Source organism: Crocuta crocuta, unplaced genomic scaffold (assembly GCF_008692635.1).
Source record: "Crocuta crocuta isolate KB4526 unplaced genomic scaffold, BGI_CrCroc_1.0 scaffold431, whole genome shotgun sequence".
Classification (NCBI taxonomy): domain Eukaryota; kingdom Metazoa; phylum Chordata; class Mammalia; order Carnivora; family Hyaenidae; genus Crocuta; species Crocuta crocuta.
In genome coordinates, this window is record NW_027528859.1 from 4673455 (window position 1) to 4701344 (window position 27890).

Consider the following 27890-nt stretch of genomic DNA (forward strand, 5'->3'; position numbering starts at 1 on the left):
AACTTTAAAAAAAAAAAAATCTTGAAGAGCCACGTTAGAACAGTATGCTAAGAGGTTACTAGCCTAAGTAAAATTATTTTAGATGTATTCTGTTGCTAGGAGAATAATCCTTGGGCAGGCAAATCTGGATGTAGAAGGAAAAGAAAGGGATTTTTTTTTGTTTATTTATTTAGAGAGATCGCACATGCATGTGAGTAGGGAAGGGAAGAGAGAGAGGGAGAGAATATCCCAAGCAGATTTTGCACTATCATCACGGAGCCTGATGCAGGGCTCGAACTTAAGAACTGTGAGATCATAACCTGAGCCGAAACCAAGAGTCAGATGCTTAACTGACAGACACCAGACACTCCAGAGAAGAACTTTTATTAAAATAATGTGTAACTCAAAAAAAAGTAACTTTTTCCCTAATCTTTATGTCTACCTTCTCAAAAGATGTAATGCTTAGAGACCTTCTTAGTTATATGTACAGCCACCCTCTTCCAAATGAGTAATTTATGAGACGGTGGGGGTAGAGAAAGAATGGTGGAGCTTTTCAGCTATTTTCACTAAACCTGGTTCTCTTGTGCTCCCAGAAAGACATGAACCCAGTTTGTTGTTTGCCTTAACTCAAGAATAAAAATAATAGTTTTAAAACATGATTGCCCCAGGGGTACCTGGGTGGCTCAGTCAGTTAAGTGTTCAACTCCATTTCTGCTCTGGTCATGATCTCACAGCTGTGAGATCGAGCCCAGCGTCAGACTTTGCACTGTCACAGTGTGAAGCCTGCTTGGGATTTTTTTCTGCCTCTCTCTTTGCCACTCCCCTGCTCATGCACATGCTTGTGGGTGAGCTCGCTCACTCTCTCTCTCTCTCTCTCTCTCTCTCTCTCTGTCACACACACACACACACACACACACACACACACAACACACACATTGAAAAAAAAATTGCCTCAGTGCTAAACAGCAGTGAGCCTCCATCAGTAGGTAGTACCAGTCCTTGAATGGTTTAAGTCTGCGTAATAGACCAGCAAATACATAGGCCAGCAAATATATAGACCATTATTTTATTTTATTTAGCAAATACTTGTTAAACATTTAGGTTACTTCTAGTTTCCTTTTAAATTGTTGCTGTACTGTGATGAACATATGTGTGCATGTGGGTTCTCCCATATTTGGGGGTATTCCCATGTTTTAGATTATAACCTGGGAATTTGTCAGTTGAAAGATTACTGATTCAAATTGTTCAAATAGTTGGTAAGGTCTACCTGATTACTTTCCAGGAGATTAACATTTGCCATCATGGAAGCAGTGAGAATATGTGTATTTTTAGATCATTTAGATTTGACCTTTTCATTTTTTAGTACCCAGTCTTGCACTTTGAGGAAGGAGTAAAAGACTTGGTGGGGTCAACAATAAGCACTTGACTTTTTATCGTTTGGTTTGGTTTGGTTTTCCCCCTTCTATTAGGCTGTGATTTGAGTGCTTTTGACCAGTTGGTATGCTGTTAGTAACCGTGAACAGGTTTTTTTTGTTTTTGTTTTTTTTTCCCTGGAGAGTAATGGGGCTGTTTTGGAGAATATTTGGGCCTTTGAAGGGACAATTTATTTTGCGCGAATTTATTTTGAAGAAAGTAGATTATTTTAATGCTGACCTAGAAGTCATGTACCTGCATATCCTCTACCACACCTTTATAAGAAAAATGTGAATGAATGAAGAAGGAAGCTGTCATCAGAATCGATTTTGGAGGAAGCAAGTTAAGGGACAACATCTGGACCTAAGTCCTATGTTATTTTTAGCATGATAACTGATAATCACACTCTTCAAGACATATGTTAAATAGTGGGTTATATTATGGTTTATCACACAACGAAAGGCCATATTAAAGAGAAGATGGCCTAAAATCATATTGTATTGGTGCTTAAAAGGTTAAACTGCTTTGTGTAACTTAGGCTTGTGAAACAGGTACTTTTCTCAGTTATGCTGGGTAAATTTAGTTATATAGTTACATGTAAATAAACATTAAAGATGAGAAGTATAGGGAGTTGCAATGTTTTCTTGGCAGGACTTTTTAAAACATGGGTTGCATCCTGAGAAAAGACCGAAGTTACTGTATCTTTATAATGTTCAACAGTTGCCAGATTGGAGAAAAATAGAATTGTATCAGCTTCTAGATATAGTACACCATAAGTAATTTTAAATGAGGAAAACTTAGGGAAGTAGTGTAAAGTTAGAGAGAGTTTGCAAGGAAACATTTACTTTTTGAATACTTAAAATAACTTTAAATAGACTTTATGGAATAGTTATTTGCTAATTCAATTAGATTACAAAGAAGATGTTACTTATAAGATCCTTAAACTATGAAGTGTTTTAGTGGGTTGAACATGAACTTCAGAGCCAGATAGACTTAGCTTCAAATTATGGCTCTGGTATTTATGAAGTATGTGACTTAAAGCAAGTCAGTTAACCCTAACTTGCAGTGTGTGAAGATCAGAGAGCCCAGTTTAGTTCCTAGCATGAAGTTAGCTATTACCATGTTGAGGTTTTAAAAACTGCTATATTGCTTAGATAAAAATGTCTTAATTTGTATTTTTCATCAAATTAGTACAGTTAAATTCTGGAGAAGAAACTTCAGGTGTGGTACAATTTCTGTTTGATACAAATATGTCATCTTAGTTTTCAATTGTATGTTACAAATTACCTCACATTCAGTAGTTTAAAACACAAATCTATTATCTCATGGGGTACATGGGTCAGAAATCATGGGTTAGCTGCAGGGCCCTCTGTGCAGAGTCTTACTTGACTAGTTCCATGATGTCATCAGAGGTTTGATGTCCTCTTCCAAGCTCAGTGGCTGTTGGTTCAATATGGCATTTTCTTGTTAGCAATCAACTGGTGAACCCAGCTCCTAGAGGTACCCTCCTGTCTACCACATGGCCCTCGTCATATGCCTTCTGACAACATAGCAGTTGTCGGCAGAGTTGGGAGGAGAATCTCTTTAGGAAGGGTCGGTTGCTTTTTTAAGAGTTTTCTCTAATGGGACTGCCTTGATTAACTTAAAATCAACTGACTTGGGATCTTAATTCACTGAAAATCCCTTCACTTCTGTGAAGGGGTTCATATCATTAGGTTATATAGTTTAAGCTAACCATGGAAATGAAATCCACTCTACAGTCCTGCCTACACACCATGGAGGAGTGGATTATATGGGAGATGTATACCAGAGGTGGGAATCTTGAGGCCTTCTAGAATTCTGCCTCACATGAACATACAAAATAATTATATGTGATTTTATCTTACCCAGTGAGTGCACCTGGTTTCAAGTCCATCTTAACATTTTGTCCTGGGTCTGTAGTAACCACAGCATTTGAATATACCTTTACTCCATTATATTGTTTGTTCTCCCTCTTGATAGACCAATGGAGCTTCTGACCAAAGGAAATTGTTGTGGGTAGGAGAGGAATATGCTTGAAAATCATTAATTTGTGGTCACATGGGCAAGGTTTGCTAGTTTTTTGTTTGATTTGTTTTTTGCTTCAATAGGACTGAAATCTTAAGTTTTCAAAGGAACAAAGAATTAAGGAGAGGAAACCTGACCCTCTGATTTCTGTTGACTAAGCTAGCTACTTGTAGTAGCAGTCTGTAAGAGTGCTACTCATGTAGACTGCTTTACCTATGACAGTCGAAGGCAAGTGAGCTTATTAAAACACTCTTCAAAGGTACCTTGCAAATTATAAGCTTAAGAAGATTGCAAAAAGAATATGAAACTTAAAGAAACAGACTGTTTTGAGAAGCGAATGGCTTTAAAGTGGTGAAATTCTTAGATTGAGGAGTCAGGAATGTGAAATACACTTCTTTCTATGAAATCTATTATATGTCTTCAGATAAACTCAGGGCTCCCTCCTCTTCTAATTTTTGTCTGTATTATGGCATTTAAAACATTATCCTATGGTTGGCTGTTTTGCATCTTTTTTTTTTTTAACTGGAATAAGTTATCCGTGCTTTATCTTCTTTCCTAACAATTCTTGGCTTGCAGGAGGCAATAATAAATACTCCTTGATTCATCACTTCTTGCCTCATTATAGTGGTAAAGAATATTGACGCATTTTTGTTAGTGGTGCAGAAACCAACTTTATCTCATGTCACAGGCATTCTGTGTTGTTGTTGTTGTTGTCACAGGCATTCTGTGTTGTTGTTGTTGTTGTTGTTGTTGTTGTTGTTGTTGTAGTAGTAGTAAATTGTGAAGTTGCTGCCCTCAAGTGATATGCTCTCACTCCTAGGAAGGTGTTTGGAATGTTTTTAGTCTTACGAACAGGCCTGGTTATCTGTTTACCAGGCTCATAGCAGACCAGAAATAATAAATAGGTTAAGGAAGGTTATTATAGAAGTGTTCTTAATACAGTCTATGGCCATACCACCCTGAACGTGCCCGATCTCATCTGATTTCGGCAGCTAAGCAGGGTCTGGCCTGGTTAGTACTTGGATGGGAGAAGTATTCTTAATACAATTAGCATGCTACTTCATACTCTCTCTGCCTTCCTCTCTGGTTACTTCTGTACTGGCTAGCCATATTGAACATTCTGCAGTGTCTTGACAACACTGCTATCTTTTGCCAGTTACCTCTCTGTAGCACCCAGTGCCTAGCCCATCATAGAAGATGATACTCTATATTGTACCGTGATTTGCTCTTGTTTCCTTTTTATAGCATATACTTTCTGAAGGTAGGAAATCATGCATATCTTCTTGGTTAAGTGCCTGTCACAGAATAGACATTTATATGTAAGGGAATGAATGAGGCTATGAAACTCTGAAAACCAGACACATGGTTTGAAGCACATGGTCTTCAGTGTAGGGATAAGGAGCTTTCACAAACCTGAACTCCCAAAGGTAGTTCACTCCACAGCACAGTGGAACAAGTGACGCTCATGATGTCCATGGTTTAAAATGTTACAGATTTGAGTATATTTACATATGAGTTGAAGGGGATTATCCTACAATCAAGCCAGTCTTTAAAACATGCACTCATTTGCTTTGGGGCTTATGATCATATCCTTTATTCTTAAGAAGGTTGCTAGGTGTGTGTTGAATAGAGCTGAGATGTTAAAACACTCTTCTTTTTTATACCTATGGTCACTATAGAAGTTTTGCTACCAAATATTCTGAAATCTCTCATCTTCTTTGCATGATGATATAAGAGGTTAATTTAAAAAATAGAATGAAAAATAGCCCAGATGGACACAAATCTTTCTATACTTTATATGCTTTTATGTCAGTTTTTCTTAACATGAAGTCTTATCTTCATGGTTTAGGTTTTTAGGGCTTTAGAATTAATACCTAGAGAAAAGATATTAATAGGTGTTATATGGGAAGCATAGGAAAGACTTTGCAGTTTTGAACAGTGCTGTTTTGCCTTTTAAAAAAGTTTTAAGAGATCCATTGCCAGAGGCAACCTTTGCCATCCTTATATTTGTTTTGATGTTTAAGATTAATTTTTAATTTATTTCCAATCTCTGCTAACACAAATTCCTAGAAAACCCAGACTGTCCTTCATAGACATGATTCTCCACATTGGTGCGGCTAGCCATGAACTATCCTTTTCTTCTCCCTCTTTTTCCCAGATATCTCCCGGGGCCAATTCAGGACCTCTACCTGGCCATCCTAACAAGGTGATTTGTGAAAGGGTGAGACTTCCGAGCCTGTTCCCTCTCCTCCCAAGTGATCAGAATACTACCGTTCAAGAGGATGCTCACTTCAAAGCTTTCTTCCAGGTTCTTATATATTTACCCTTTCCCTCCATAGGGCTGAAAGTCACCAATACATTTTAGGTTGTTTCTAGGAAGGCTTGAAACAGAATTCTCAATATCTTCTTCTTATTTTCTGTTGTATGTGAGAATAAGTATTCTTCTTGGAGGCCTTCTTCAATATAACGTAGCCCGCTTTTCTGAAGAATGTTTGTCTTCTCTTGAGCTGCTGTTTATTGTTTGACCACTTAATATTCTTTTTTTTTTTTTTAATCTTTTGGTCTCAATCACTTGCCCTAATAGGCCACATTCTTTATGAAAGTAAAAGATACTACTTCTACTGTGAAATTGTGTAGGAATGGAAAAATGGAAGCATGCAAGATATTTTTTAAAGCCATTGCTACTTATTTGCTTTAGTGCCTAGAGTTTGATAGTGATGTAGATTTCGGAAAGAAACATGTTTACTTAAACTTTCTATCACTTTTGATACCTCCAGGTAAAATGTGGTTAAAATTTTTGTTATATGTAAAATAATAAATTAAGGCAAGGACTATCATTAGTTTATTGACAAGATTGCTAGGATGTGCTCAAATAAATTACTGGCTACTTTCTAAATTTACAACCCATTACTCCCAGCGAAGCATGTTTTAGTAATGGAAGTCAGTATTACTATTACCAAAAGGAAACTAGTCATAGAATTGCTTCTGCACTTCTGGGTTGTGGGCCAAGGTGTGTTATTTGTTTATGTGTATATAAATCTGAGGTAGTACGAGTTGCTAATCAAAGCTTGGATTTTTGTATAGAGCCAGCTAATTCTCTTTTTGTGTGGGAGTGGTAGGTTGGAGCTTAGGACTAGTTCGGGAAGAGAGATGTTTGTGATACATTAAATTGGAGATGTGAAATTTCTGTGAACAGCTTTGTAGGTGATCCAAGGCTCTGCATTCTGATATTCCATGGAATTTGTGCCAGGTTCTCTGCTTCGCATGTATTGTCTCCTTTGTTTTTAATCCTCCTAACAACAAACCAGTCACAGATGATTTTCTACATGAAGAAATAGGCTCAGAAAAAACTCTTGAGATGCCCCATTACATAGTTATTGGCAGAGCAGATACTCAAATCCACCTTTTGTTATTTTTTGTCTACTATAGCATACCACCTTTAGAAATCAACAAGTATTTCTGTAAACATCGTGTAGCATATGTTAAAGAGACATAGATCTGTGTTTGAATTAAACAGCTTATTGACTACTGCTGTTGATACAGTTGGTCTGCAGTAGCTTGATAGCAAACCAGTATAGCTAAGGAGGAAATTGACTTAGTACCTTCACTGCTGCCACCAATAAGTAGTTATATGATACTTTCTTTGTTTTCCATACCTCTTTTGTGTCTTCAGGCATTAAGTCAGTATTAACTTTAAACTCAAGGAGTTACTGGCAAATGCAGTAAATTTAAACACACGTTTTGAAAACAAAACAAAAAAGAGCCGGTTCCATTTGAGTGTTGCAGAAAGGTGAAAGATATTATTGTTAAATTTTTATTTATATCTCTAAACATAAATCTTACTTTTTTCTAACTTTAAAACAAGGCCTTCAGTGTACTTGGCTCCCAGAGAACTCTGCTCATGTTTTGGCCTACCACTATTCTGCATAAAACAAAGTAAATCCTTCTCACATCCCCTTTGAGATACTGTCAGATAACCTTCAACTAATTCTGATAAAACAGAGTGTGATTTCTTGTTCCAGTTTTGTTTTTCTCTACCTTAGAAAATGTAGTTTCCATAAAAAGGGAGAAATCTACCCATTTCTTACCCTCACAGAGTTATTCTTTTAATGTGTTATGTTTTCTTGGCTTTCCCCCAAGTTCCTTCCCTCCCAGCCTTTTCTACTTTTCCTTTCCTTTGGAACACTCCATTTTAAACAGACTCACCTACTTCTTGCATTTTTTTTCTTGAAGTATCCTTATCCTAGCTGAAACTAGCTAGTCTCTTTTTGGAAGACATCATTTTCCCTTCAGCCTTGTATAGGAGTAAAAAAGAACTGTTGATTTTTCCCACTCCATACGTGGGGATTGAGTATGTATCTAGTAAGTGGGATGGTTATAGAGCACATAGAAGTGTTCACTATTCCCTGGGGCTTTGCTTCCAGCCACCAGTCCTCTGAACAAAAATCTCATCCTGTTTTTGGGCTATATTTGTTATTCATCTCCACTCTTTATCAGTTTTGTCACTGTCCTTGTTTCTTAAAAACTTTTGTATTTTCGGGGCGCCTGGGTGGCTTAGTCGGTTAAGCGTCCGACTTTCGCTTAGGTCATGATCTTGCGGTTTGTGGGTTCGAGCCCCGCGTCGGGCTCTGTGCTGACTGCCAGCTCGGAGCCTGGAGCCTGTTTCAGTCTGTGACTTCCTCTCTCTCTGACCCTCCCCTGCTCGCGCTGTCTCTCTTCTCTCTCTCTCTCTCTCTCCTAGAAATAAATAAAAATATTAAAAAAAAAAAACTTTTGTATTTTCTCCTCTTTTACTTGCTTGTTTTAGTCAAAATCTTTCAAATTTTGCAGGTTCTTTTAATTTTTAAAATTATGAAAAATTTCATATATAAAAGTTATAATGTATAAAGCAGACACATGTATAGTTTAAAAAAAACACCATTCATCTTCAGAAGTCAGCCATTAACAATACATTTGAAATCTTTATATGANCCTTGGGTAAAACTCTGAATTTTGTGTTTAGTACCCCTTTGCTTCTCTGTGTGGTTTCACCACATCCAGTATCCTTCAAACAGTATCACTATACTGTTTAGTTTCTGAACTTAATATAAATGGTATCATACTTTATATTTTTGTTATTTTGAGATTCATCCATATTGATGCATGTGGCCATGTAGTTGATTCACTTTCCTTTTAGTGTTTCATTTATATGAATATGCTGTAGTTTATTCCCTCTCTTTTTGATCAACATTTCCAGTAGTTTCCAGTTTTTACTGTTCTCACAAGCAGTGTTGCCGTGAATATTTTTTTTATTTTTTTTTATTTTTTTTTTTATTTTTTTTTTAATTTATTTCTGGGAGAGAGAGAGAGAGACAGTGTGAGCAGGGGAGGGTCAGAGAGAGAGGGAGATACAGAATCCGAAGCAGGCTCCAGGCTCTGAGCTAGCAGTCTCACAGAGCCTGACGCGGAGTTCGAACCCATGAACCGTGAGATCATGACCTGAGCCGAAGTTGGACGCTTAACCGACTGAGCCACCCAGGTGCCCCTCCGTGAATATTCTTGTATGCTTTTCCTGGTATACATTGAGTTGATATTTTAATTTCTGTGAAATTATGACTTTGTGTATGTGTCAGTCTGAGTTTTCCTACAAAAGAGGTACAGGTATAGGCATATTTGCACCTCTATAAAAATAAGTCTGTATTTAACATTAGAATCAAAGGTACCCACTATAATTGTTTTAGAAATTTAAAATTAAGGTATAATTAACATAGAGTAAAACTCACCCTTTTGGGGTACAGGCCTGTGACTTCTGACGAATACATACAGATGTGGAACCACCATCACAAGATAATAGAACAGTTTCAACTCCCCCCAAAACTCCCTCTTATCTCTCTCAGCCCCTTACAGTTTTAAAATTGAATTGTAGGTAGTCGGCTTTCATAAAACAGATATATTGTAGGGAATGTAGATTTCATGTCTAGCACAACCCTTGATTTCAAGAGAGTATGCCTGTATCCTAATGATAGCTGTCTGATACTTTATTTTGTAAATTTACAGAAGTTAATTAGGGGATTGAAACTTTCATGATTAATACACAGAGAAATAGACTAGGTTTCTGAAAGAGAAGACTAATTATGATAAAAAATATCTCTTCTCAACAAATTTATAGACAGTAAAAAATCCAGCCAAATTATCAGAATTTTATGATTTTTAGAAACCGTATAGAGTTATCCTAAATTCATAAGACTTTCAAAGAAAAGGCAGAGGAAAAAACCCTTTTTTTAAAATTGCGAGGGGGCAATATGCCATAATAGATACTAAATCGTATTACAAAGAAATAATTCCATGTCACTGAGCTCCTTGTTGTTAAACACAATGACTGTTTTTCACTCCCCAACTTGCTTGACCTTTCACTTGAATCCTTAACTCTCCATTCCACTGCCTTCTATCACCACACTCCACTCTCTCATCAACTACTCGGCATAAAATATTTTTTAGAGTTCAATATTGGCCCTCCTTTTCACTGTGTAATTTTGGAGGGAAATTTTCTCCATGTCTGTACCTTCATTAACCTACCATCTATCTATATACCAAAAAGTCCTTAAATTTCTGGTCTCTAGACTTGAGCTGTCTGCAGAACAACTCCACCTGGTTATCTCAGACTGATTCCTTGATTTCAGGCTGTTATTAATATCTTCTCTGTTTTCGCTGGTTTCATATTTATACAAAAGATTTTTTATTTTAACCATTGATTTGTGTTTACAGCTTAAAATTATTACAGTCAGAGAATCATGATGCATAAAATCTAGTCTTTGGTGGAACTAACATACCATTTGAAAACATTACAGCATCAAGGTAAATCTGTTTTTGTGAATCAATGATGTGTTGTGTAATTAAAAATTAAGAAAAAATATGGCATAAGGTCATTAGTATGTTCTTAAAAAATTAGCCATGTAGGCCTCCCTAAACCCAGGACACCACTGCTGGACTAGCAGTTATGGCCAATGGTAGTAACATATTTTTCACGCAATACTGAATTCTATTCATTATGATAGGACTGCAGTGCTATATGACTGGATTCCTTACCAGGCACTCACTACACATATTTCATGAAGATACACAAACTTGGACCATATAAAAAGGCAGAAGTTCTGATTTTTTTAAATATATGCTTTTGAAAGTACACTATTCAAAGCTGCTTTCCCCTCCATAGCTACAAGTAAGATAACCTCCTAGGAAGATGTACTCTTAGTCTGGTTATGAGTTTAGATTTTATTCTGAAATCTTTTGAGCTGAGGAATATCAGAGCTATACATTAAAAAATTTAAAAAAGTCCAATGTGAATTATGTGAAACAGGTATATATTGTATAGTTCAAGGGCAGTGTAATCATTCAGTTGTCTTTGGTTCATCTTGACTAATAGAAACACATTACATTAATCTGGATATAGTTTAAGCAAAGACTTTAGATTGTGGAGAATTAAATGAGAGAATATTTAGAGGTCATTTTTTAAGCTATATTGTGTGATTCAAATATACATTGTTAATTTCCTGCCTTTCCCTGCTTATATCCTTCCTTTGCAAAACAAAAGGGTCTGTCTTGATGGGTATTCTTTATTACCAACTTGTTTTATATGGAAAGTTTTAGTTTCTTAAGTACTTTCGTATCTATTAAATGAATGGAATTTAGTAAGTGTTTTCTCTCTCTGGGCCATTTAAATTTAGCATTTTTTTTTTTAAATTTTTTTTAATGTTTTATTTATTTCTAGGAGAGAGAGAGACAGCGTGAGCAGGGGAGGGTCAGAGAGAGAGGGAGACACAGACTCCGAAACAGGCTCCAGGCTCCGAGCTGGCAGCCAGCACAGAGCCCGACGCGGGGGCTCGAACCCACGAACCGCGAGGTCATGCTAAACGAAAGTCGGATGCTTAACCGACTAAGCCACCCAGGCGCCCCTAGCATTTATTTTTTAACTGTGAAATGAAAAATTTTATCTTTTGCCAATGATAGTTAAGGCAAGTAGAGAAAGTCTGGGAGTTTAAAAAAAAGAATTGGGGACNCTCCCAAACCATGAGATAATGACCTGAGCCAAAATCAAGAGTTGGACACTTAACCAACCAAGCCACTCAGGCACTTCAGAAATGGGGACTCTTAAATCATGCTGTACTTACTTATAAGAGAGAATGAATAGTCTTGAATGATGAGTGGAGGGAAAGGACCAAATTATTGGGGAGTTGTACCCCTGCCTGCCCTGCCCCTCCCAGTTGCCCCCTTGCTACTTTGAGAAGGAAGTCCTTGAGGCTCACTACTGGTTGCTGAAGTCTGAGGCACATTTCAGTCTCCAGTTTTTATCTACAACTTGGAATCTGTTTCCACTTTGGGAAAAGTTTGTTTCCACAGGATCTCCCTTTACCTTCAAGACTTGCTGATTGAGATATATAAATATATATATAAGTATATAAAATATCAAAGAATATGTGTATATATGCATGCATATGTGTTGCATGTGTACACTTACTTTTTTAGTGTAACATTTTGTGTTAAATGACTTTAGATTTGCTTTTGGAATCATGGAATGCATTTTTATGTCTCCGGGGTTGTTTTCACTTCTAATGACGATGTTTTGGTTATACAGATCATTTGGTGTCGGGGCGCTTGGGTGGCTCAGTTGGTTAAGCATCCGACATCAGTTTAGGTCATGATCTCGCAGTTCGTGAGTTTGATCCCCGTGTCGGGCTCTGTGCTAACAGCTCAGAGCCTGAAGCCTGCTTCGGATTCTGTGTCTCCCTCTCTCTCTCTGCCCCTCCCCCACTTGTGCTCTGTCTCTCTCCCTCTCTCAAAAATAAACATTAAGAATCCTTCAAAAGATGATTTGGTGTTAATAAAGTGTAGTTCATTTTATCAGTTGTTTAACACTCTTGCCTCCCTTGATCCCTAGGTTTAAGGTTAAGTCGGTTAAGTATCCGACTTTAGCTCAGGTCATGATCTCACATTTATGAGTTTGAGCCCCACTTTGGGCTCTGTACTGACAGTTCAGAGCCTGGAGCCTGCTTCGGATTCTGTCTCCCTAGTTCTCTGCCCCTCCCCTGCCCATGTTCTGTGTCTCTCTCTCTCAAAAATAAGTAAACATTTTTAAAAAATTTTTAACAGAAAAAACTATTTTTGTTGGGGCGCCTGGGTGGCTCAGTCTGGGTAAGCAATCTGACTCTTGATTTTGCTCCAGTCATGATCTCACGGTTCGGTACATGAGTTTGAGCCCTGCATCTGACTCTGCTGACAGCATGGAGCCTGCTTGGGATTCTCTCTCCTCTCTTTCTCTCCCTCTCCCCACTTGCACACTTGTTCTTTCTCGATCTCTCTCAATATAAATAAACTTCAAAAATATTTTTGTTGTATTTAAGCCATTATTTCTAAATGCTTCTATTAGGATTTTCATATTTATTCATGATTTTGGCAAAACAGAAGTCTTTGTAGTTAATTTATCAAAGTTTACAATACTTACATTTTTTTTTCTGTAACTACAGTGCTTTCATGCTTTGTAGGTTGATTATAAAATTGAATACCAGTAAACACACCCCATAGTGTCAGGAGTATCTTTTGTAGTCATTGCAGGACTAAGTGGTATGTTGGCCCATGGAGGAGAGGGTGTAATTTTCTACCTGTTCTACTCAACGCATGCTTTAGGTGACAAAATGATATGGATTTGTTTTTTCTAGACTCTGGTTACCTTTAAAACAATGTTTTTGATGTTTATTTTTTATTTCGGAGAGAAGGAGACAGAGTGTGGACAGGGGAGGGAGCAGAGAGAAAGGAAGACACAGAATCCACAGCAGACTCCAGGCTCTGAGCTGTCAGCACAGAGCCTCACATGAGGCTCAAACCCAGGAGCTGCAAGATCGTGACCTAAGCCAAAATCCAATGCTTAACTGCCTGAGCCACCCAAGCACCCCTGGTTACCTTTTATACTTCCCATGACAGAGAAGCTATGTGCTTAAGTTTTATAAGAATTTCTAAGTTCTCAATCATACTATTTTTGAATCCATATTATTTAGAGCATATTCTTGGAGTCCTCTAGCTTGTTCTAATTGGAATAATTACTTTTCAGACCTGTACTGCCATTGTCCTGAGATTTCTTTTCATTGCACTTCTCAGTTACTATTACTGTTTATTGGATTGTGTGTGTGTGTGTGTGTCCCAAGTAAAAGAGAGCACACATGTGTGCACATATAAAAACAATCAAGTAAAAATTTTTGAAAGGATCTTTGAGAACCAACTTTGAATCTTTATACATCTGACAAGTCTTTGTTTTATCTTCACACTAGATTAATAGGTTGGAGTATAAAATTTCAGGTTCAGTATTTTCCCTCAGCATTTTTAGCATCTTTTGTTTTCTGAGGGAAGTCTAATGCTAATCTAATTCTTGTTTCTTTGTAGGTTATTCCCACTTCCCTTTTCTGGAAACTGAGGATATTTTTGGAGTTGCTTAGAGTACTAAAATTGATGAGGAATGTGATGAAATCATGTTGTATATATATATATACACACAGTAAACGTTTTAATATTTCCTGGTCTTTAAATATCCATTTTGGTTTTCTATTACTTTGAGTAAAAAAGGAGGATTTATTACCATAGTAATAATGACTAGCTCACTTCCCTCCACTTCCTATTCTTTGACTCCCCTTTTTCACTAATGTGAATCTATCACAGCACAAAGAGAAGAGATAGAGAACTTTCCCAGTCACCTTATCTCTTAAAAACAATACATTTGCAGTTTGTTTTTGTGGGTCTGCACCATTCCCCTCCATTTTGGACAGTGACTTTTTAGAATTCAAAGTCCGTATCATAGCTTGGATTAAGCTTCGCAGTAGAGGATACGTATATGAAAGCAAATGCTCATGATTGGTTACTAGCATTTTGGTAGTTAAAAAAAAAAAAAAGACAATGCTAGTCAAATTTGTTTGACCTACTGGAGATCACTTCTTTTTAGTGCATCTGTGTAGTTCATGTATGGCTTTGCCAGGTCTTTCTGCTGTTTTGTTTTAATCAAAATATCTACATTTCATTGGTTATTTTTTAAGTTTTAGGGTTATCAGAACATAAGTGATTTTCTTCTTAAAATCAGGGTAAAAACAAGCATGCTTTTAATGTAGCAAGCACCATTAATTGTAGGGAGGAAATAAGGGGTTCCTTTATGGTTCTGAAAACTATTTACTATTTTAACGACAAATTTCAATTATCCTTTTTTAAAGTTTATTTATTTTGAGAGAGAGAGAGAGAACCTGCACGCACGAGCCAGGGAAGGGTAAAGAGAGAATTCCAAGCAGTCTTCACACTGTCAGTGCAGACCCCGACTCAGGACTCAGTCTCACAAACCGTGAAATCCTGACTTTAGCTGAGATCAAGCGTCAAATGTTTAACCGACTGAGCCACCCAGACACCCTGAATTTTAACATTCTTAAGTATAGAAAAAACAATGACATGGTTTTTGGAATACCTCTGCCTAATAATGTGGAATGATCAATAGGAACCATTTAGCAATTTGCTTTATTCTTATCAGCTAATGAGTTCTGTCTTATCTCTTAAAATTTAATGTTGTATTATTGTAGCCTCATATACTCTTTTGCTGATATTCTGATTTTTTTGTGCTGGCAGCAGGCACCAATTATTTTGCAACCAAAAGTGCTCTAATGCCCAAGTAATTAGAACTTGAAGGAGTAGATTTGAGATAAGAGAGGTTCTCTTAGAAAATACATAGGCTTCATCAGACATTGGTTAATTCGAAATTTTGATAGTTTCTGTGAGACTGGATGGGAAAATTGAATTATATGGAGATCTTAGAGAGTTATGAATTCAACTGAGAGATTCATACGAATTTTATAGATAGTAATGCTATGATCCTTGAAAACCCAAGTGTGTAGTAATAGGTACAGGTTTTGAATTATCCACCACTCCCATGATTTACCTGGTACTCCATGTCTTCCTCAAAATGCTATAATGTTCTAGTTAAGAACAAGAGATCTAGATCAGTTGACTCTTTATCTGTTTCATATAAATGTTATTTTAGTCCTCTAACCCTTATTAAAGAAAATTAGTGGCCTTAAACAGTAGGAATAAAGAAGCAGAAGGTGTTATTTCGAATTAAGTCAAGGGCCTACTAAAATTGTACCACCTCGTCAGCTGATCTTTCAAATGAGAATTGATCCTTAAAAGCATAACTTAACTGATGGGTGAACATAGAGGAACTTCTTAATTGGTTTGGGGTTTTAAATAAATGGTCAAGTTCCATACAATTGTTTATTGCCTTGTTGTGCATCTTAAATGTCTGAGTTTTATTATGACTTTTAAGAAGCAGATTTTACTCTTGATTTGATGTTTACTGTGCATCTCCCTTCCCCTATTCAGGATCTTTTTTTCCTTAAAATTTTAATTTGGGTTGACAGCATATTTCTCCCTCCTTCAGTCTTTAAGATAAATATATTTAAACGCCTATGCGTATATAGTAATGCAAAATCCTTAAAAGGTCTCATTAAGTTGATTCATTTTGTTGCATTGGCAGAGTGAAGATAGTCCGAGTCCCAAGAGACAGCGCCTCTCTCATTCAGTCTTTGATTATACATCAGCATCACCAGCTCCCTCACCACCAATGCGACCATGGGAGATGACATCAAATAGGCAGCCCCCTTCGGTTCGATCAAACCAACATCACTTCTCAGGGGAAAGATGCAACACACCTGCACGCAACAGAAGAAGGTTAGTTGATGACAATGTATTTCTTAAATTATCTTTTATTGGTAGATTTGTGAGATTTTTTTTTAATGTCAAAAAGCATTTTTTCTGTAGGCATTTTATAAATACTCATACACTTACACATGAAAACCGTGACATTATTTATAGACTCCCACAGAAGATTTAGCTTATGGTTGACAGTTGAAGAAATTGAAAAAGGCTAACGTGATTTACGTAAAATCAATCCAGGCCATTCTATATGAATTCAGCTACTTTATGGTTGAAGGCTTTTTGTGGGCTAGCCTATAATCCTGATTACAGAAAAATGAATTTTATAGTTCACAACTGTAATGAAATATGGAAATCCTAGAAATGAGCTACCTCTTTTTTTGGTCCATTCCTATTTCTTAGTATCTATAAGGCAGGGGGAAACTTAATTAGGTTTCTTATAAAACTGTTGAGCCCTGGTATGAAAGAGTGACTGAAGTTTATTTCAGTGCTCAGTCCTCTCTCTCATGGGGCTTGGCCTCTGTCTTTCTTTCCTGGAGGAATGCATTTCTTCTGAGCTTCTTCCTTTTTAGTTGTGGCCTGAGTACATAATTTCTCTTTAGTTGTGGCCTGAGTCCATAATTTCTAATTCAGGGCAATTTGCATGTACAGTATGTTGGTAATCTAAGAAATATTGAATGTCTGGAGTTAAGAAGGTGTTATGGACCAAATGTTTTTGTCTTCTCAAAATTCATAGTTGAAGCCATTCTTTGTTCTAAACATTCTTTGTTCTAAACCTGTTTCTGAGTTACATTCTGTTGAGACATTAAGACTTTACATTACCTGGTACATTTTTACCCAGTCTTAGCCAATTCACCAGTGTGGCTATATTTGGAGATGGGGTCTCTAAGGAAGTACCTAAGGCTGAATGAAGTCATAAGGGTGGGGTCCCCAGTCCAATAGGATTGATGCCCTTATAAGAAGAGACACCAGAGAGCTCATGCTCTCTGGCATGTGAGGACACACTGGAAAAGGTGGTCATCCTGCAAACCAGGAGAAGAGCTCTCACCAGAAACTGGCCATGCTCACATCTTGATCTTGGACTTTGAGTCTCTAGAACTATGAGAAAATTAATTTTTGTTGTTTAAGCCACCTAGTCTGTGGTATGTTGTTACGGCAGTCCTAGGAAACTAATGCTGAAAGATCTTAAAACCACCATTCTTTGTTCTAAATGAGACAAAATAAACCTGTTTCTGAGTTATGTTCTGTTGAGACATTAAGACTTTTTACATTACCTGGTGCATTTTTACCCAACCTTATGGGAATGTTTAAAATAATGTATGTCACCCAGGTAAAATATTTCATAGCTATTAAATGCAATAGCTTGAGAGAGTATGGTTGGTTGTTTCTGGGTTATAACCTGAGCATCTGCTATAACCTTTCCTATTTTATGGTGAAATGTGTCATGCTTTCAAAAGAACCTGTAAAACAGGCATACACTTAAAAGGATAACACACAAGTGTACCAACACCCAGGTTAAAATAGAACATTGTTAATACTTCACAAGACCCTGTTCATCCTTCCTAAAGGATAAACCCTATCCTGTGATTTGACATCATTCCTTTGTTAATACTTTCTAATACCTATGAATGTATTCTAAAATGATGTAAATTTAGTTTTTGCTAGTTTTACTTTCATTTAAATGTATTCCTCTTTGGCTTTACTAAACATTCTATTTTTAATGTGGGTAGCAGTAGTTCATTTATTTTTACTGTGATATAATCTTCCATTATATTGATACATTATTTATGTATCCATCTACTATTGAGTAATGATGCTCAGTTTCTTACTATTATAAAGAGTGTTATTAGGAACCTTTTATGTACATATTTCCTTGTGTACATGTAGAAACATTTCAGGAGTGTACAAGCCTAGGAGTATAATTCTGTGTCATTGAAAAGGGACCTTGACCAGAAAGGGAATGTTAGAAGTGTCTGTTTCCCGATGGTAGTAGTAACTAGCTATGGGTTCTATAATTGAAGAGAAGCGTCATGCTCTAAGGTCATGGAAACACAAAGGGGAAAGGATAGGGAGCATTTACCAGGAAAACTTAACTATGGGCTTATTCTGCCCAGTAGTCTGTTGGGATTCCTTACTCCATTCTCACTTTGATAATTTATTATTATAGGCTAGCTGTATACTTAGCTGCCAGATTTCCTCCCAGAAGCAGGCTGTGCAAGCACATGCAATATTCAACAACAGCTTAACATAATTTCAGATACAAAGATGAGCACACAAAGTGAAAGAAGGACACTAAGCTCAATAAAACAAAGAACTTGAAGCAACCGTTAATAGGACAGTATTTTTGAGGAAGTATAACATGAGAGACATGCAGTAAGATAATTATATCCATAAAAGTCAACTAGAAACCTTACTTGGCAAAATTTTAGAATTCAGTAAATGTGTAGAAAAGGTGTCCTAGTTTCTGAAAGATCCAAGTGGAGAAATTTTCCCAGGTGTAGTGTAAAAGGCGAAATGAAAAGTGTGTGGATAAAAAAGTTTAAATATAGAGACCGAGCCATCAGTTCTAAGTATGTCTGATAATATTTTCAGATTGAGACAATTGAGGGGAACTCTTTANTCTTTAAAATTTTTTTTAAAGTTTATTTATTTGTTTTAAGAGAGAGTGTGAGCAGGGAAGGAAGAGAGAGAGAGAGAAAATTCCCACCACAGAGGCTCGATCCCATGACCCACAAGATCATGACCTGAGCTAAAACCAAGAGTCAGGATGCTTAACCAACTGAGTCACCTAGGCACTCCTGAAGGGGGGACCTTTTTATTTTATTTTATTCTATTTTTTAATTTTTAAATTCTATTTAAATCCAAGTTTGTTAACATATAGTGTAATAATGATTTCAGTAGTAGTATTTAGTGATTCATCACTTACATAATAAACCCAACGCTCATCCCAAGTGCCCTCCTTAATATCCATCACTCATTTAACCCATCTGCCCACCCTCCTCCCCTCTAACAACCCTCAGTTCTCTGTATTTAAGAGTCTCATGGTTTGCTTTCCTCTCTCTTTTAATCTTATTTTTCCTTCCCTTCCCCTGTGTTTGGGATCTTTCTAAAGAAATAATGCAAAATCATTTCTCAGAATTTAAGAAAGACTGAGTTTTGAACAGCATTTGAACTTTCAGAACATAGACCAAGGACAATAAAAAATTCATAAATATTCCAAGACAGAAACTTTTGACTTCTACTAGCTGACTTATCATCGTTTAAGTATAAGGCCAAAAGATAAAAACATTTCAAATATTCAGAGACAAAATTGACCAACAAGAAATCCTCCCTGGAAGAATTCTTAAAAATTATACTGTCTCCAGGAAGCAGAAGAATAAATGCAAGAACTATGATTCAAGACCATTGGTTAGCAGAGGGAACAAAGACATTCTTTTAAGTCTGAATAAAGGTCTGTTTAAAAAAGAGAAAGAGAGTGTCTCAGTCAGTTAAGCATTCGACTCTTTGTGTCAGGTCAGTTCATGATCTCACAGTTAGGAGTTCAAGCCTCGCCATCAGACTTCACGCTGATAGCTTAGAGCCTGCTTGGGATCCTCTCCTCCTCTCTCTGCCCCTCCCCTGCTAGCGTCTGCTGTCTCTCTCTCTCTCTCAAAATAAATAAATTTTTTAAAAGTTAAAAAAGAGAGAGGTGCCTGGGTGTATCAGTCAGCTAAGCAGCTGACTCTTGATTTCAGCTCAGGTCATGATCTCCCTGTTTATTAGATTGGGCCGTGTGTTGGGCTCTGCACTGAAAGCGTGGAGCCTGCGTGGGAATCTCTCTCCCACTCATTCTGCTCCTCTCCCTCCCTCTTGCACACGCACTTGCTCTCTCGCTCTCTCTCAAATAAGTAAACATTTAAAAAAATAAGAAAGAAACATGGAAAAGATTTGCACCTGAGATATGGACAGAGAGAGGAGACTATATTAAAGGTAATTATTAGGAGAATAGAAATAGAGAATGTATAGCTTGTACACATTTAAACAACTAATATATGTAGAAAACTCAATCCAACAAAAGTCAGGTAAGAGGAGGGAACGGCTTTGAGGTGTTTACAGTTGATATACCTAAAATAAAATGACAAAATACGGTAGAGTCAGCTGAAAGAAATATTTATCCGTATTTTATCATTTATTATTTCTAGACTTTCCAATTATTCTGCTTCCTAAATACTCTGCCACAAGGCAAACCTACCATTTAATGAGGGGCCATACAGTGAAGATACGGAGACACACACATCGGCATGAGGACTTGGTTCTTAATTTGTGTTTAGTTCAAATGCTGTTGAAATTATTTTTGAGTAGAGAAGTGAGGACAAGTGGCAACAACAGAATAAAATAATAATAAAAGGAGACCTTAAAGTTTGTTATAGGTTGAATAGGTTTTCAGGAGATGAATGATCTGAGCACCTGTATTCTATTTTGATTTTAAGGTACATATTTTTTCACATCTTAACGTCTAGTAAGGACTTTGAATTAATAGTATATCATAGTTTAATTAGCAACTTTCCTCTATTTAGTGATACATAAAACAGTCCTTTATTTTGTTAAGATTTTCTTTTTAAATAATCTCTGCACCCAGTTTGGGATTCGAACTCATAACCCCAAGATCAAAAGTCATGCACATTCCACCGACTGAGCCAGTCAGGCGCCCCATAATACAGTCCTTTAAAATATCTGTGCAGATACAAAGATATGTGCATACACAGGAGTTAGTATATGTAAATAAATTTTCTTGCTTTGTTCTTTTAGGGAGACTAAAAATAGCGATTCGTGTGTAGGAGTGAGCACACCTCGCTTCTGAATACCATTCTGCAATTAAGAGACCCAGGGCTCTTTGGAGAACTGGTTAATTCCAGAACTGGTGTAGGGAAAATACAGGATGAGGGAGCATATATTGTGGTGCCAGATGTTAAGGAAGTACTCCAGAGGACAGGGCCATAGTGAAAGGATACGGGAACTAAATAGAGTGCTCCTTTTGGACAAAATGGAAATAATTTGAACAACAAAAACAGTAGTGTGGATTATAACCCAAACAATAAAATATCTGTGAGTTCATACTGATTATAAATAACTGAATAAACAAAAGTGGGGAGAAGTGATAGTTCTTCCTTATAGAATTCCGTTTAATACATGTAGAAGAAATGAGGGAAAATAGGAAATCAACATTAGAATAGCTAATATCCATTCATATCCATTCATACATGCTAAAATTACTGGCAAAACTTTCAGCAGAAGCAGAATGTTTGCATGTTCTCAAAGTATCTCTCCCTGAATATTTGGTAATTACGAAAGGAAGAATGGTGGTTTTGTAGTAGAGGGTCTCGGCAGACACCAGTTTAGCCAAATGGTTAAACTGGCATCACATAGGCCCCAGTGATGCCTATCGATGTCATGTGCCCCTAGATACGATGCACTGAAATGGGCGTAACATCTCAGTGGTATCCTTTCCAGTAACGCGTAACATCAGACAGATCATGAGAAAACTCAGACAAACCCAGGTTGAGGGACATTCTGCTGAGTAAATGTCTTCAGAGAGATATCAAGGTCATGAAAGACCAGGGAAGACAGGTGCTATCACATTGGAGATTAAGGAGCTATGACAACGATCTGCAATAATGGGATCTTGTATTGGATTCTCAACAGTAAGGGGACATTGGTAGAAAAACTGATGAAACCTGAAATGTGCTCTTTTGTTTAATAGTACAGTACCAAGGTTAATTTCTTAACTTTAATAATTTCCCTCTGCTTATGGAAGATACTAGCATGAAGGAAAGTGAGGTGCTGAAGAGTATGCAAAAATACTATACTAAAATTAGTATAGGGGGCTGTTTGGCCTCTTTTGCCCAGTGTAAAGTACATTTTAATGAGGCTGCTTTTTTGAATTGCATTGGTGCTGAGCCATTATAAAAAGCAGTGGAGATAAATTGTGGAACTGTAGAGAAGTGGAAAATGGAGGTCTACTCACAATAACAACTTGATAAAATTTGTGTTTCAGTTTCTTGATTTCTTTCTTTTTAATTGAAGTGTAGTTGACACAATGTTTCAGGTATATAACACAGTGATTGACAACCTCTGTGATACGCTATACTCATCACAAGTGTTAACTACCATCTGTCACCATACAACACTATTAAAATACCATTGACTATATTCCCTATGCTCTGCTTTTCATCCCCGAAACTTGTTCATTCCATAACTAGCAGCTTGTACTTCTCTCTCATTTTGCTCCCCCTACCCTGCTCCCCTCTGGCAACTACCAGTTTGAGGAACTATGTCTTTCTGTATATCTTAACCAGATAGAAAACATGAAGTGCCCATTAGGCACAAATTTATTACATGTTTATTAGATAAAGGGAGCAAAATAGTGTGTTAAACCTATTAAACCATGTAAAATTGCTGATATTTGATTACTTTTGCCTATACAAAGGGCAGTTTCATGCTATTAAGCCAAAAAAAAGAAAAAGATTCATTAGTGGGCTATTGATTTCTAAGTACATGCAGAGCTGAATACCAGTTTTTGTTATGTTTTTAAAAACAGACATACATTTCTGTTTAAATTTATATGTTTTTAGAGCTGACAAGGAACCACAGCAATTTAATTGCTCAAGCCTTTGCCTTAGCATAAATTACTGATGGATTGCAAAGAGAGACAATACAGAATCCTTATGGGTTGATTACAACAGTAAATTTTATAATGACTTTTTTGACATTTGCTATATTACAGTCCTCCTGTCAGGCGCCAGAGAGGAAGAAGGGATCGTCTGTCTCGACATAATTCCATTAGTCAAGATGAAAACTATCACCATCTCCCTTATGCACAGCAGCAAGCAATAGAGGAACCTCGAGCCTTCCACCCTCCGAATGTATCTCCCCGTCTGTTACACCCTGCTGCTCATCCACCCCAGCAAAATGCAGTAATGGTTGACATACATGATCAGGTATAGTAACAGAATGTCCAGGAAATACAGATGCTAAAAATTGGTGGCAGTTTATTGAGGTGGTTTTTTTGTTGTAAATTTCTTTTAATTTTACCTGAAAGGAAACAGTCTTCCCTAAGTTGAAGCTGTTTTAGAGTCATTCATTCATTCTTAAGGACTGAAATTTTAAATTCTACACAGCTTAAAATAAAGTTGAACTTTAAAAAATGAGGAGCAAGGTTATGAAAGCTCAGAATGGCTTCATGTAGTAGTTGGTTTGAAATGACTGATGACAGGATTAATAGGAGACCCCAGACAGCTAGTGGTTGAATACATATTCCTCTTTCCTTCTCCCTTCCAGTTTCTTCTGGAATAATTCAGTAGGAAAGACAGTTGGATACATCTTTGCTTATAGGTTTCCACGCGTCTGCAAAGAGACGACAGGTAGAAGACTTTGTGAACCTTTTGTTCCTGTCAGGAACCGAGGGACTAGTTGAGAAGAGGGCTTGCCAGTCTTAAGAGCCTGCAAGTAAAGATCAGAATTGTTTGGATTTTTGTCGAGTTTCTGATGTCAGAAAAGACTTGTATTCTAATAAAGTTGTTGAATTTTAAGGATGAGGAAAAACTCAAGTTTATAGATAGGAGAAATTAACAAAGGAAACAGACTCAGACTAGCATCCGTTTTTTCATCTACACTAGATGGTATAAACAGTGAAAATACTGTATACTGACAACTGAAAGAAAATATGATCTCCCAGGCACCATCTTCTGTCAGACTTGTTCTACCCAGCGTTAATGAAACACTTCAAAAAATTCATCATGCAAGAAGTTTTAAAAAGAAAAAATTTTCTAGACCACATTCTTTGTGGTCATAATCTGATAAAACTATAAATTATAAGTTTGAAAATTGATTTTAAAAAATGACAACTGAAATATTTGAGGCAAGATTATAATTAAGGAAAATTAAAGGAAAAATCATATCAGAGTCAGTGAGATATATACCTAGAGCTGTTTTCTGAGAAAATTTTATAAACCTTCATTATTTGTTTTAAAAATTGGAAATAAATGAACTAATTGCTTGAGTAATTAGGGAGGAGAAATAGGTTAAACTAAAAAGAATTGAGAAGAATAAATTGCCAGGTAATACAATTAAAATTAATAATATGGAAATCTGGTTTTTTGAAGCAGCACAAAGGAAACCCAATCCTGGTGCGTTAAAAAATTGATAGGAATGACAAGCACCTTGTGAGCTTGGGTAAGAAGAAAAGAACAAATACCTAGAGAGGAGTGGGAATGATAAAAAGATCTATATCCATACTCATAGGAAAGAAACATTCAAAGAATCTTCTTCAATTATAAAGTAAAAACAACTGTTTCATTAGGGGTGTTGTGAGAATTAAGAGTCAATTTTGATCACTTAATACCAATGGTAAGCACTCAAGTATTATTAGGTTAATTAACTTAGTTATTAGCTATCATAATAAAATTCTGTATATATCTCTGGGGGGACAGAAAATGTGAAGTTCCAAAAATTGACCAACAATAATAGAAAATTTTGAATTGCCACATTAAGTGTGAAAGCTACGTAAGAGATTTGCCATTGAAGAGGCACAGTGACCAGATGGCTTAACAGATGACTTTTCTAATCTTTAAGGAAAACTCATGTAATAATATACAAATGATTCTAGGCTTTTCTTAAGACCAATTTTCTAATTATTTTATGAAATCCATGTAATTTTAATATGAAGAATAAATAAAGATAATAAAGTAAATTAAAGTAAAAATAAAATAAAGATAGCAATCCCCAAAGAACAGTAGAAGAAAACTTGAATACATAGGAAGATTTTCTAAATAGATGTTTAGAAACACAATCTAGCAATGTATCAAAAAGAATAATAACCTGTGAATAAACTAGGTTTATTCCAAATAAAAGGATAGCTTAAATGTGAAAATACTCATATTACATCAACAAATAATAGAAAATGATAGTGATTTTATCATAAGATGTTGAAAAGTCAGTTTAAAATTTAATAAAAACTCTAGTAAGATAGAACAAGAAGGAAATTACTTAAATATAATAAGTAAAATTAATCTAATTTTACCCTGATTGGCCAGAGATGAATTAGCAATTAGCAATGTCTGTCCTGTCCATTTGTATTTAATGTTATATTAGTTCTACCAATCGTAATAAGATAATGTAGTAATGGATATAAAGCATTGAAAGAAATAATTGTATTTTTCTCCTTCTCATTATGTAATTCAAAACACAAGAAATTCTAATGTAAAAGAATTTGATACAGTGCTCAAATGTAGATTCCGTGTATAGAAGTCAATAACCTTATATCTATCAGTTGGTGAATAAACACAATATAGTATATCTGTACAATGAAATATTCACTTAAATGTGTACTGAAGTACTAATTATGCTACACCATGGATTAACCTTGAAAACATGGTACGTAAAAGAAACCAGTCACAGAAGGCCACAATTCAGTGTCTACAATAGGTAAGTCCATAGAAACAGAGATGAATTCTGTTTTCAGTGTTATTATCGAAGCTTAAGTAAGAACAGAAGGCAATAAAGAGTATAAGAATAAGAGCAAGTAACACCATCACTATCTGCAGGTGAAATAATGATATGCATAGAAAAATTGCAAAGCATCTTAGGTGGACTATTAGAATTAAGAATTGAACAGATTGCTAGGTTACAAAACAACTGTCAACTATCAAAACAGTTGTATTTTTCTATACCAGAGGCACACCTTTAATACAGGTACGTCTACTTTGAGTGGAGGTGCTGGGAAATGGGCCCTGTTACTATTAGGGTTGTGGCATACTCAATCTTTTGCAAGAATTTTAAAGTTCACCCTTTTACCTAGTAATCTCTCTGAAATAAATGAAACTAGTATATAGGGGTATATGTATGTTCAATGATATTTTTTTTTTTACAACTGTGTTTGCATTGGCAAAAGAGTGAAAACAACTGGAGTATCCCATTAGTATATTAATGATAGGACTGTGTTGAGTGAGTGTACTTGAAATATCTGTTAGTATCAAAAAGAATGAATTGACTTTAACTCCCTTGAAGAAAGCTCTGCAGTACTAATTGAAAAAGGTAAGTTGCAGGGTAATATTTCATTTTTGTTAAGGAAAAAAGTAAACATGGTATCAAGTTGTGGATAATCATGCTTGTTTTTTATTTGTGTGCTCATGGAGTTTCATGAAGGTAGGCTAGGAATAAGACTGGCAAGAGAGAAGGAAATTATTTAACTTCTTTTATACTACTTTACATTGTTTTACTAGTTAGATTTTTAAAAAAAAAATTATTGCTATTGGATGCGGCTAGGTATTAGAAGATAGAGGAGCTTTCATGTTTCCAGGTTTCTTCTAGAAAACTTTTCTCTGTAAAGCTGGCTAGAAGAGTTAACTCATTACTCTCTTGGACTTTTCAAGTCTTCTTGAGGCCAAGGTTGAATCCCAGTTTTCTGGTTTTCATATACTATTCTTGAAACAGCTTTCCTACACAATGATAAAGACTATTCTGGTTGAAACTATTGGAGAAGTGTACTGTGGAAATCTGTATAACTGAGAAGGGAATCAATAAAGACCCAGATTTAAATTTTTAGTAGTTGATGTTTAACCAAATAGTTAAAATTCTAAGATTCTGTTTTTCTTTCCTAATAGCTCCATCAGGGCACTGTCCCTGTTTCTTACACAGTAACAACAGTGGCACCACATGGGATTCCACTCTGCACAGGCCAGCACATCCCTGCTTGCAGTACCCAACAGGTCCCAGGATGCTCTGTGGTTTTCAGTGGACAGCACCTCCCTGTCTGTAGTGTGCCTCCTCCAGTAAGTCTGCAGCCCCTCTTTCGAACAGCTAAGTGTGTCGTGTAAGCAAACAATTAAAGAGACTGCCTTTTTTAAAAAAAAAAAAAAAAAAAAGGGACAATTTTATTGAAACAGAAATCTCAAAGCATACTTATAATAACAGTTTAATAAAATTAGCTTTAAAACTTGATATATTTTCATATTAATTAAGTTTGTACGTATTTGAATATCCTGAAGATCAAAGCATGTTTCCTCATATATCAACACTTTATAATTAGAACTTGATAAAGGTTGGGTTTAGGGTACTAACAGGATATTGAACTAGTTAGTAATAAAGTCTCACAGGCTTTACAGATCAGCAGTAACAATCTCAGCACTTACTGGATTTTAACAGGCACTTTGAGTGCTTAGCGTTACTTATTTAACACTCTAGACAGCCTGCTGTGGTGAAAATGGTATCTCCATTTTCTAGATGATGAAATTGAACATGACTTGCTTAATGTCCTAGAGACAGTTAGTATGAGAGAACAGGGATTCACACCCACTTCTTTCTGCCTTTTAAGCTTACGTTTTATCCTTTATTCTACCAGCCTCCAGTCCACCCTCCTTATTTCACAAATGAGGTCGCTGTAATCCAGAGGATTTAAATGACTTGTCTAAGGTCTTCAAAGGAAAGCACTTTGCTGAATCTAAATATAACCCTAATATTCTTCTTTGAATGTGAGATTAAAAGGAACACAAAAATGCCAACACTAGCTTAACTTATTTATCCCAAGCTTGGTTTCTCAGTAATAGATTATGGAGTCGGTGTACTAAATTAGCATACTAAAATTGTGAGAGACATAACATACGGCACTTAACTGTGAATTGGGCTCTTTTTTTGGGGGTGGGGGGAGCTCTTAATAAATACAAAAATTCTAGAAATAAACATTTCTATAAGATTGTAAAGGAGAG

General features: G+C 36.2%; 1 protein-coding gene across 7 annotated transcripts in view; it reads left to right on the top strand.

Moving 5' to 3' along the window:
• RNF38 (ring finger protein 38) overlaps positions 1 to 27890 on the top strand; it is a 59247-nt gene that overhangs the window by 18986 nt on the left and 12371 nt on the right. For 3 of the 7 annotated variants that reach the window (XM_077756183.1, XM_077756181.1, XM_077756180.1), the window contains exons 2-4: positions 15971 to 16164; positions 22913 to 23126; positions 26790 to 26957. In XM_077756183.1, coding sequence (XP_077612309.1) covers positions 16058 to 16164; positions 22913 to 23126; positions 26790 to 26957 — 489 coding nt within the window. In that variant the 5' untranslated portion in view covers positions 15971 to 16057. Of the gene's footprint in view, positions 1 to 5596; positions 5747 to 15970; positions 16165 to 22912; positions 23127 to 26789; positions 26958 to 27890 lie in introns of all 7 variants that reach the window. The other 4 variants (XM_077756177.1, XM_077756176.1, XM_077756179.1 and 1 more) reach the window with 2 other exon arrangements.